At 40.0% G+C, this 12,545-nt stretch overlaps 1 protein-coding gene across 4 annotated transcripts in view; it reads right to left on the bottom strand.

Annotated features, from left to right (window-relative positions):
• WDFY1 (WD repeat and FYVE domain containing 1) overlaps positions 1-12,545 on the bottom strand; it is a 50,908-nt gene that overhangs the window by 22,536 nt on the left and 15,827 nt on the right. The window contains exons 7-13 of one of the 4 annotated variants that reach the window (XR_012831290.1): positions 10,048-10,174; positions 8,334-8,439; positions 5,862-5,963; positions 4,885-5,015; positions 3,743-3,851; positions 2,813-3,089; positions 246-1,081 (exon numbers count right to left, since the gene is read on the bottom strand). Coding sequence is in view for 2 of the 4 variants with exons in the window: in XM_075716175.1 (XP_075572290.1) it covers positions 3,030-3,089; positions 3,743-3,851; positions 4,885-5,015; positions 5,862-5,963; positions 8,334-8,439; positions 10,048-10,174 (635 nt within the window). In the remaining 2 variants the exon portion in view is untranslated. Of the gene's footprint in view, positions 1-245; positions 3,090-3,742; positions 3,852-4,884; positions 5,016-5,861; positions 5,964-8,333; positions 8,440-10,047; positions 10,175-12,545 lie in introns of those variants that run through there. The other 3 variants (XM_075716176.1, XR_012831289.1, XM_075716175.1) reach the window with 3 other exon arrangements.

Genomic DNA, 12,545 nt, shown 5'->3' with positions numbered 1-12,545 from the left:
ATAGGGTTATACATCCTTAGATGGGACCACACAGCAGTTGTCTCTCAGCTCACTAGTTCATCATGGGCCTTTAACCCTGCTGCTGCAGCTCATTCGGCTCCAATACAACACATCTGACAAGCTCTCCCTCCAACCCAGAATTCCAAATTCTTGGAACAGGCCATGTAAAGGAGGAGCCAGAGCATACAATGGGGGTTGTGCATTCACAGAATGGAAGAAAAGATGGATCATCCAAATAGACTAAGTGAATATCAAGAAATATTTTATTGTACATGTAATCAAAGTTTAAAAAACAGACAAGAAGGAGCAAGGGACAGATTTATCTAGCATCTCTTAACTATGCAGGGTACAGAAATACAACTAGTAAAGAATTAGCACATATTAGTACCCTTTGCTCCCCTTCCCTGCCCCAGTGGAGGAGGTTATACAAGCAAGATTAGTAATGCTTCAAATCAAGCCACCTCAGTAATTGCACACTTGAGCCGACATAGCTGAAGTATGTTCAGTTTCATGAGAGAGTATGTGCCTTCAAAATAGTTGTTTATAAACAAAGACACTATGTCTTTAGTGGTTTGTAAGCATTACTCATTCAACACCAAGAGTATACTTAAATGACTAATGATTTAGCAGCCATAATTGTCTTGTTATATCTGAACTGACACTATCTTTAAGTATATCAATTATAGAAAATAGATTCCTTAGGTTTAACAATATGTAGTAGAGAATATATTATCTAGTGGCAAAACCATAATGTAAAGAAGCAGATGAAGTATTCACAGGGAAGGTGGGGGAGCTGCATGCTGAGCAGGGGACACGTTGACTAATCAGAACTAAAAAAGCTGAAGATCAGGAGTGCTAGCTCCAAAGGAGTTACACCTCAATATCATTGGCGTAAGTTTCAGAACATCTGTTTTGAAAAGTATGCTATTCATCCCACATCTACATCAATCTCATGATCCTAGATCCTCCTTACCTACGACAGTAGGAACTTAAACAGTTCTAACAATGTTACTCATGTTCTGCCTTACACGCTGTGAGGAAGACGGCTTCCATTCTCTTCCAGAGCCAAACAGGAAGGAGTCTGAAAGTGAATGCAGAGCATTATCAGGGCTTATTCACCCCTTCAACCATTCAGTTTCCTTCCTAATTTACAAGGGTGAAGGCCTTCAGAGCAGAAAGCTGCAACTGTTTTCCAGTGCAAGCTGATTTTCTCTCAACAGCTCAGAAATACGCCTTCACAAAAAACATAGGCTATAGAGCATGTAGCAAGGGATGAATCAAATCAGTGAGACAAGTGCTAAATCCCGAACTGAAGGCAACACAAGTTTTGGGATTCCCACAAGAGAGGGATTTGTTTATTCTTCAGTGGCCCAATAAGCCTAGCAAATTAAAAGACTCTTCACAAAACTTCCAGAGAAGGCCCATAGAAAGGTAGACAAAGCCAGATCCAAAATAACAGTAACTAACATATTCTGGATTCTAATGCCCTTTGGAGACGATCAGCTTTTTGGCTTAAAATGCAAGTGAATCATGATGTATTAATGATACCATGATCTTCATCTATTTCAGCCCACAGCATGGTCCAGTGCAGATTATTAGTGTCAGGTTACATGCCTAGGACTTAGGTCCTCTGCCAGAAAGAGCCTATTGCCTTTGACAGTTGTGCAACACCACCTATTCCAGGCCAGCTGACCTACCCACATTTTTCTGTCCTCACACATATGCATCTGTTTTCAGAAAAATCTAAACAGCTCCAAGCTTAAACTCTGCGACATACTACCTTGGCTTTCAAAGTTTCAAAATAAGTTCTCCTTACAGTGTTCAAATGTAGGAAATTCACACTGACAGACCAATTTATTGACCATATCTCACTAGGTATTTCCTGTACGTGCCAACTGCACAGTCATAAAAGTCTCCCAGCTCTTCTTTGTACTTCTCAGCTTTGAAACTGGAAAGGATCAATATAGATATCTCAGGATTAACAGACCTAGGTGCAGGCAAAAAAGCAGCTGTTCTGTACCTCAGTAATTATTGCTCAGTATTTATCTGTTTTAAGCAACACCAAGGCAACATTTGAATTTATGCTGCACTTTAGCAGAGACAGGTTCCCTACCATTAAAGAAACATCAGCCTTTCCACAGGAAAAAGTCTCTAAAATTCAGCTGGCCATTTTTTCTTAGCCATTTTATTAAATAAGGCAGATTTGCTTAGCTTCCCATTCTAACAGCATTACAGAGTTGTCAAGGTATATGGCTCATACCTACGACTGTCTTTAAAGTAGAGTAGCTGGGCTGCATGTTTTTGTAAGAACTACAGAAATTTATTAGCTATGCTAAAACACTAAAGAGCCTAGAATTGCTCAAAGACTCACCAGCTACCTAAAAAGAACAGTTGTCCCACAAAAGTGATTTCACTAATAACTGAACTTGAAGACAAACACTACAAGAAAGCCAAGAAAGGAAATCTTGTGCAATCAAAGGTTCTCTTACTATCTCATCTGAAAGAAGCTACCTGCCACTTTGAAGTATCTCCTCCTTCCATAGGAATAACCAACATACCTTTTGGAGGCAGTTTAGATAGTGACTGCTCAAAAGTATTTCTACAGAACTGCTTTTTGGAAGAGAGAATAAGTTATTTCACTATTTGCACAACTTGAATTTACTACACTCATTTTACTCCAATAATGTTTTAGCTACAAGGTGTCTGTACAAGACATATCAGCAGAGATAGCACATTGTTAACACTACGTATGTAAACCAAGAAACAACAGGTCCTTTCATCAAGGTGTCATATTGCAGGTAAGCCATTTTACGTTAGTCCAAGAGGCTGCGAAACGGCACTTCCACACCAAGGAGATTCCTGGTGAGCCCAACAGAAAAGCTGTGCTCTACAAAGGTGACTGTCCATCCTGGAACAGCAGGAGGAGAAGAATCAAGCAACCAGTGTTTGCGGTAGTATTCTTAAGAAGGATTCCATTCATTCGGTGCATATTGCTGTACATAAGGTGCATAAACCTGTCAGGTATGAGATCAGCGTGAAGAGAAGCCAGTTGCAAGGCTGCAACCAACTACTGGCGTCATGTCCCAGATCTGGAAGAAAATATTGTGGAGAATTACATAGCATTATTTTAAGATCTAAGAGGTATTTCTGTAAGAGGCATAGAAATAAACATAAAGACCTCCCTGGACACAAGATAACAAATCCTGTTTAAACTATACTTGAGGAAAATGTCATAAAGAGTTATACCAGCCTTACAAACCAAAAGCCAGACTTCGGGCTCAAGAGTGTTACAGAAAAACAGGGACAGACTGGAACAGTCTCAGTTCTGACATGCATGGCGGATGTACAGCTTAAGCACAGCGAGATTCTACATCACTCTGATTTTCACGTCACTGTCTCATAACCAGGGCTTTTAGTGGCAATGCTCCAAGAAGCCAGAGAGCTCAGAGTAAAGGAAGCCTGCACATTTCATCAGGCCGCTGGCAGATTCTCCTACTGCTGATGCCTGCTTTGTCCAGAGGACACCAACAGTAACCGGTTCTGACAGCTAGACTCCATATAGTGGAGTTACACGTCATTTCCTCATTCAGCTGCAGGAAGAACAGTCTGCAACAAATACGATTCTTGCTGCCCACAACAGTTATCATTGTAGCAACAGTTGTCAGAAAGAAAAAAAGTATATACAACCAGTAGTTCTCTATTAAGTATCTCTAATAAATGCAGGAAAGGGGTACATGAATACCTTCACAATCCGGTCGCTCCCACAAGTCACCATTAGCCCTCTGGAGATGTCCATGGACATGTGTGAAATGTTGTGTTTTCCTTCATGAAAGGTGGCCAAGGAAGTACGGCTGCATGAGAACAAATCAAATGAAAGCCAGTCATCAGATGAAGCTTGACGGCATCATTATAGCAGTGCAAAATAAACTTACAAGAAAATTAAGTTGCTCAAGTACTAATAAATCAGTCCTGAGAACTGCAGTGCCATATTAAAGGGGACAGAATTAAATTAGCAAGTCACACTGACGCATTGCTTGTGTAGTTGTACAGGTGTGACATTTCCCAGCCTTCTGCAGCCTGACTGTTAATTACAGTAGAGCAGAAGTGGGACACTGCATTAGTAAGTAATTCTACTCTTGGTTATACAGTCAAGCTCAGCTATGTTTTTTCCTGCTGGCTATACTGAGTCAACTAGGGCACAGCACCTCCCTTTTTCAAAACAACCCAAACAAACAAACAAATCAACCAAAAAAACCAACAACAAAACAAAAAAACCACAAACACCCGCAGAAATTGGCATCCAATTACTTTGGTCCTTTAGCACTCCAGGTATCCAAGGAGATGACAAGAGAGAGAACAGCGAGGTGCTGTTCATATAAAAAGGGGGTTCCTTCATTGCTAAGAAGAGTTTAATGAGACAGCAAATGATGTTTATCCCAATTTTCTTGCATGGGGAGAATACTGGGCTGTGAAAAATATTCCTGTAGAAACCGTTTTCCATAAGTGTACGTGAACTAATGCATATACATCCTGGCAGCTGTGATGCGTTGTCAGGCACCCATTTAGCAATTTTAAGTGCAATCAATAGCCTTTACCTAAACAGAAATCTTGAGACAAATATGTTTCAACTCTACATCTGGGCTCATGGAAAAGAAGAAATAATGTGGATAAAAAAGTTGTAATACCACATCTGATCCAAATCAGCTTGCAGAGTCAGTTGAAGGATCTCTGCCATTGTAGCGCTTTGAGTGCCCAAGGCAAAGGTGGCCTATTAGTAGAGTCAGCTTAGCATGTTTGTGTAGCATTGTCTGTGGATGTGGAGCAAGCACAAGTGTTTCTGCACCTCAGCAGTATTACTTTAATCTATTACTCTTTAATACTCACTCTTCATCCTTGATTGACTCAAAACAGGAATCACAGACACGGACCTGGAACTCAAATCCCATGATCGGGTAACTTGACCGTTTGGTACTGCACTTGCCACACACTGCTTGCCCACATTTTCTGCAATGATGCTTCACGGAGGAAGAAGAAAACCAACAAACAAAAAAACCCCATTATATTGTGCCACTCAAACACCTTACCAAGCGTTCACTGCACAGAAACAACAACAACAAAGCTTCTGTTTTGCAACCTGTTAGGAAGCAACCTGTTAGAAAGTCTTCTGTTATTTCAACCAAAGACCAAGGACTTTGGAGTTCTGAACAGTTGTCTTGGCCATTAATGGGTTTACCTCCATATTCTCCCTGTCCATCCTCTTCTCCTTTTGCAAGCTCCTTCTGGGAGCAAGGAAAAAAGAGGGCTGAACAAACCACCAAGGAAAAACAGTCTAAGAAAGCCAGAAACAGATGAATGTCTTGGTGCCTGTCCAGTCCCTCCAAAAAGAAAGCTGTCTGGAAAGCTTTCACATTCTAGCCCAGTAAGAGGAGGGCCATCACTGCTTCACTGAACTGAGTACTGTACAACATGTTAGGCTGCAATTTGCTCAGTTATGAGGCATCGTGTGCCACTTCACACAACATTTGAGGATTAGCTGTCCACAGCTCCATTATATACATATATAATGTATTATATTATATACTCCATTATATACATATATACAGTATACAATATTCAGAGAAATCCAACAGAGCACTCCCAGCACAGCCTGCTTTGCCCCATGACAGAAGCTTGATGCAACACTTTCCATAAAATTTGGAAATTTCTTAGCACTGCCTAGAAGCTGTGACCTCTCGATAAACCCTCACTTCAAAGCAGAAAAAATACCAAGAGTTTAAAAGATCTAACAGCTTTAGTGGTTTTCTGTTTGCATTTTGCTTAAGTGCTGAAGTACAGCTAAGTGCTCAAACCAGTGATCTCACCTGTCTCAATCCTAATGTCTTTGTGTCCCACATTTGCTTTATATTCCAGAAGAAAGGTTGTTCACACTTCTGACAGGAATCACTTTCTAGCCATTGAGGAGCCTACAAAAGAGCAAGAGATGCAAGCAATCAGAATTGGTTTTCCTCATATGACAGACAAGGAAGTTTGTTTTAAGAAGCCAAAGCAAAGTTTTACTTGGAAAGATGCCCTGTCTTAGCTCTGGACATTACAACAATAGATTGCCTAGGGTACAGTACATAGGAAGTTTAGTACAAAAACCCCCAAACCCAAGACTACAGTTATTTGTTACCTACACACCTCCTATACTTTTATAGTCCTACACTGCACAGCAGTATGTTATGTTATTGCCTTAATAAGAAAACTAATTAAAACATCTAAGTTATTAAAGTTGCTGCAGGCATTCAAAGACTGCTGCTCTGGTTGCCTTGATGATTTTTAAGGGCTAGTGTAATCCAAGTTGTAGAAGCTATGAGGCCGTCACCCCTCTAAGAGGGGGGTCCAGAAGTAAATTTTCGAAGTAAATCTCTTTTCTGCTTCCCTCGGACTGCAGTTTTAAATAAGTGAAGAACTCGTCTGCATTTTCCATCCTGCCCACATCTTCATTAAGCATCCCTTCTCCCACCCACATATTTTTCCAGCCATAAATGGGCTAGGCCAAATGAAAATAGTTAGAGCTTTCACATATTTCAACACTCTCAGATTCTTTAACGGAGCATCCTTGTAAGGGATAGAAAGAGAGGCACAATATTTTTAGTACATAGACTTGAATTAGAACACGTATATTCTATACAACTTTATGCATCTGATGGGGGAGCCTTCCTGAAACCTGACAGAAGGAAAGCTGGAACAACAAAGAAGATTTTCTTCTCAATTCACCCACAGCCATTGTTGATAGGAAGGAAACAACAGTCTTGTCAGTTGCACCACCATCTCACCATGAATATTTATTAATACCACATGTCCAGTTCCTACATCTTCCACCTTGATTGCATCCCCTGCCTTCCCCCATGCTACTGGAAGATATTGTAAAAGGTAGTAACAAGCCCAGCGTGGGGGAGTGGGGAGGAGAGCAGAGGAAATGAGTCGCCGCTCCACCACGTGAGGTTTCCATATTGCTTCTTTCAGTTACTTACTATAGCATTTTTCACTTAATAGCATTTTTGAGAAGACAATCCACTTTGTCTCCCTCTAACAGAAAACCAGGATACCTTCCTATTCTTTTAATCTTAATTTCAGGCATTAAATAGGTGGTAAAAACCTACCAACACTATTACCAACATACAGCTGGAACTGCCCAAGATCAATAGTACAGCTGTCAGTGGAGTTACCATTCCTTCTAATCAAAAAAGTCTGTCTTCCAGTCTTATGTGCATTACTGCATATTTGAAGATACTGCCTCTGAAGCATTAGCTAGCAAGTCATGTTATACGATATGTTCATCATTCTTCAAACATTTAGTTTCTTTGCTTTTGGATTGGGCTTGATTATGTTTTTCCAATGAGTTCTGAGACATCACAGCTGTTCTAAGTTAACCATGTTATTTTAATTGTATTAAAATTGTCTATTATTTAGAAGATCCCTTAACCACTGCATGCAGATCCAGAAGAGAAACGGTCACATCTTGTTTTCCCAATTATATTGTAAGTCAATTCCTTGCAGCTACAAAGTTTCATAATACCACAGAAGTTTTGAAGAGAGATCACCATGCTGAGAATGTTAGGAGCATCACATACAGCATTCATTGTGTTTAAGGTGACAGCTCAACACATGTCAGAAAACAGTTCTTAATCATGACACTTGCATTTAAGGAAAAGCAACAGGGCAAGGAAGGCTGAGCCTTAAACACTGCTGTATGGAGGCAACCAAAACTAACTGCTGTAATTATGGTTTAACCAAAGAGAGTAGTAATATACATCTTTTCAGCTCCTATGATGGATATGAACTGATACAGAAAGAATGTGCATGGCAGGCTCAGTTGCTGTGTACTGAGGTCTTTAAAAAAAGTGTTGTCTGGGGACTGAATCTCTACTTTCTGAACTGCATCTCAAAAACAGCATCTCACTTCTTTACCTGCTTTGACGTCAGTTGAGAACTTATTTCAAGGCTGTTGAAGCACAGTCCATTGGTTTCTTTACTGCAAAAGCTCGCCTGCTTTAGAGTGTTCCAGCAGCAAAGGCTGTAGCCATTCCAGTGAACGTGTTGTCTCATTGAGATAAGAATCTAAGCAGCCCCAAGCCTGTCCTGCACTTCTCCTGTCCTGGGAATCCATGTACTACAATACAGTATGGACAGCCACTAGAACAGAGCAGGTTTTAATCATATCATTCAGCCTTGAAGTTTCAGGCAATGTGAGGAAAACATCCTGCAGAACTGACTAAGCAAAGCCACATCAGCCTCTGAAAAGGGAACTAAAAAAAAAAAATTATCTTTCACCTAGGACATGATCTTACCTCTTCTCGGCTGATATCCATGTTCCAAACAGCAATTCCCCCATCAGCTGAACAAGACACCAGCTGTCGTGTCAGCTGGATGTAACAGATAGCCTGCACCTTGTCACTGCAACAAAGTAGACATGATTTACCCATAGGTATTCAAACAAAGCTTAGTTTCCCAGAAAACCCCGATTTATCCTTGTAAAGCTACCCAGGAAGCCAAAACTCATTTCCAAACACTTTGCTAAGTCTACTAAGTAGAGCTATGAAGATGAGTGAAGAGATGCTGTTACCTAAGCACTACCCTAGCATCAGGATGTTGCCTAGAACAGTATTCTTATAGGCTTGACCAGAATACCAGAGGTACAGTTCCATGTTAACATTTGCTGGCAGCAAGCATTGACAGTGAGTTGAGTGTCAGCTGGCTCAGAGTGTGCGTGCAAGTACTCTTCTGTGTTGACAAGGAGAGCCAGTTATCAAAACAGAGACAACTGGAAAAATAAAGAAAAGTATTTGTTTCAAGATATAGCTAGGAAGCAGATGGAGCTTCCACTTTGGCTAACATATCACAATAGGTAAGTCTGTAGCTGCAAAGCAAAGCATGCATTCACCAATAAGACAGTTTAATCCTAAATAAAGTCATGACAAAATAAAAGTCTACCCTAAGAAACTAAATAAAGGATCTCAACAGTATTAGAGTGCTTTGCAACATCTAAGTTGAATTAAAAAAGCCATTCTGCTTCACAGAAGAACTTACTTTCCCATTCAGTATGAAGTTTGATGCTAAGTGTGATGTTTGAAGAGAAACTAACAGTGTTATAAGTCTTCACCAGGACACATGATGCAGCAGTATAAAGTCCTCCAGTCACTGACTTCAGTTGCTTTTTTGTAACCAGTACTCTATTATTAGTTCTTTAGCCATAAAACTAAATCCTCAAGATTTAACAAGAGTTCTAGGGCTAAGGCTACCAGTCTTGATCAAAGGTGGATGGAGGCATCTATGGAATTAGACAAGAGGAGAATGCACTATACAAATACATCTTTAAATACAAACAAGATCTCTACTACCACTTCATTTCTAAGTAGAAAATATCTTCAGTGAACTGCCTGTCAGACTGAATTCAGGTCCTAGACTTAAAAATGGCAGTTAGTGTTGTGTCTCTGTAAAAATAAAGAGTTGATTAAATACAGACAACTAACTACCTAATCCACAGAACAGTGGAGATGTGACATGCTTTTCTGAAGTGAAGAGACCACCCTTGTAATTTAGCCAATCAGTTTATCACCTCACTGATAGAAAGAGACAGAGAACAGGAACATGTTGAAGCGTATTCTACATGGGTACATGAACATGCTTATACACTAAGTTTCTAGCCCCACCCTCGCAGGCAACTCAGTGAAGTATTTACAATACAGAAGGATGCACCTTTTACATAAAATCCAAGCAAGATGACTTGGGATTTTTACCCACCTCTTTCTACAACCTACTTTTACCTCATGTTCTCATTACCCATGGTTTAGAAGTTTCAAACATGAGCAAAAAACCAGATTTATCAGTAATGCTTTCCTAGTACCGATTATCCTCCTTCCCCCTCAAAGTCTTCAGAGTTCTGCAAAACGTTATTTTCTCCATTATTCACAAAGATTCAAATATCTTGCCATGCTATTTACTCTTACTGGGACTCTGTGTTCATTACAGAACATGCAGGAAAAATAAGACACCATTACATACTGATGTCCCTGGAGCAGCAGTGTTCGCCCCTTCCTTCCACCAATATCCCACATGATAATGCTGTGATCAGAGGCACCTGAGAAGAGCAGTCGTTGAACAGGATCCCACCACAGGGAAGTAATACTTCCTAGGAAAGAACATTCTGCAGTTAGATCTAAGGGAGCCACTCTCCAACACAATGATGCTCTTCTGGGTCATTAAAGTGAAACCTGACATACTCCCTTACCACAGTAACAGATATTGAAAGCCTTAAGGCAAAGGACAGCATGCCACAACAAGATACAGTCCTGCTAGAGAGGCAAAAAGCATTTGACAACAGAACAAAAGAACCCTAAGAAGAAAGTTAGGTGCAAAGCATAAGCCAGAAAGTTTGAGTTACTAGCTTTCTGCCCCTTGCATTTATTAGGTAGTTGGTTTTAAGAGTTGGCAGGCTCCTATGCGATCTTTGGAAGCTGAAAAGTATTAAAACTTGCCAAGCAGTGACTAGTATCTACAACACGGTAAGGTGCTTAGTCAGCGGTTGCAGGACAGCATGCAGTGTTCACAGGTAAACCAACTCCCTTACATAACCATTTACAACCTTAAAATAGTTGGAATAAGAAACTAAGTGACAGTTTCACTGCTGTTGGCAAATCTGGCCACTACGTACTAAATTACAAAACTAGATTTCAGAAGGCCCAACCTGGCTGTGCAGCTCATTAGTCAAACATAGAAAGAAAAGAGTCATCTGACAAGAGCAGTCTTACACTAAACCCATATGCATGGTAATGTAGACAGGAGACAAATAATTTTGTCACTCATGCCACCTATAATTTTGAAGTTGCAGGAACATTTTATTCCCTTACAGACATCCTTCCCTTATAAGCATCCTTCCATTGATCAGTTGTCCTCAAAAGCCTTGTTAGTCTGGAAGTAAGATGAATGGTAATTACAGCCCAAATCAGTCCTTTCCAGCTCTCTGGAGCAAGAGATTTTTCTTGCCTCCCTTAGGGCTACACTGTTTTCAGACTGACCCATTTGGGAATAGTTGTCTCAGAGAACAGCGAGCATCTGCACCACAAAAGGCAGTTGGAGTATTATCTCAGCATTACACAGAGTAGGTTGTTAAATTGGAGAATTCTGGAAGCTGACTGTTGAAGGACAAGCTCTAAAACCATTTAAACTGCAAAGCAAACACTGCCTGCGCTTATGAAGTCACAGTAAGGCAAGAGCTAGAAAGGAAACAAGATGAAGTCAGACTTTTGAAGTCTGGCAAACACAGCTGCACTCACTAGATGCCATTTAAGTTTAGAGTTACCAGGCCTTGAAAATATTACACAAATAGTGTGGAGGAAAAAAGGTTACACACAATCTGGTTTGCTTTTTTAAAAAAAAAAAAAAAAAAAAAAACAACAAAACAACAACACAAAAACCCCACAAAACTGTTTCTGCCCCTCAAATTTAATCATCTTTTATACTAGACCAATTCTTGTTTTGAGGATGTCCCTTAGGGAACTTATATATAAGCCAAAGTTGTCTGCTATGTGGACAGCACTGATGAAGTTTGTGCTTGGAAGCCCACTGCCACCTGACAGAATATGCACTACACGTAGTGCTATGTCAAGACATACTGCTTTCAGACTAACAATAATATCTATCAAGGAGTTGCATTTGAACACAGACTAGTGCAAAAGCATACAAAGCTAAAGGAGTCTCTAGGGCCAGGAGAATTATTTTGCTCTTAACTGAAGCAATCTGAAATTTTGCTTGAAAGCAGAAGAGGCATTTATCATTTGAAAATCTCAACTTGCCTCCCACATTCAAAACCTGGTTTATCATTTTACAGTCATCTGTAAATCAGGAGTCTACCCAGCTTTAACAAAGTCTACTCTATACTTACAGCTATTAAACAAGGCAGCCTTTTCCAGTGGGTCAGACACTCATGACCCAGTCATTCACCCCTACTGAAATGTAAACTAGTCAGCTGATTTGAAAGTTGCCAGTACCACATGGGAAGAGGCATTAAGTCTTGTTTATTTCTCTCAGCGTATTATTAAATTACACATTCTTCTGTGATTTGCATTCTTGCCCCATGCATTACAGCAGACAGTGGCTCTATATCATGTTACAGACTATTTGGTTCTTAATTTGATATAAGGACTTCAGCTATACTACACAGGCTAAGACATTGTCTTTGACTAGACAGTTTTGATTCTGAAAGGCTCTCTATATTTCTTGCATATAGCTTAGTCTCAGCTAAACATAGGAAACTGAACTAGAGTCTCCTAAAGACTGATCAGAACAGCAAAGTCTGCATTGGGAAAAATTAAGTGGCTTTTTAGAATCTAGACTGGGGGTTGCTAAAGCTGCTTTAGGTATTATTATAGTACTACAAGGTCTCAAAAAAAAAAAAGTAACCCATTCTTGTCCTTTGTTTTCAATCTTAAGGAGACTAAAGTTTTTAAAGGTGGCCATCTAGTGGATAACTTGTGTTTAACTGAATGCACATATTTACCTTT

This window comes from Pelecanus crispus, chromosome 9, assembly GCF_030463565.1.
Source record: "Pelecanus crispus isolate bPelCri1 chromosome 9, bPelCri1.pri, whole genome shotgun sequence".
Taxonomy (NCBI): Eukaryota; Metazoa; Chordata; class Aves; order Pelecaniformes; family Pelecanidae; genus Pelecanus; species Pelecanus crispus.
The sequence above is the reverse complement of the archived record's forward strand: the minus strand, read 5'-3'. Positions and strand labels throughout refer to the sequence as shown.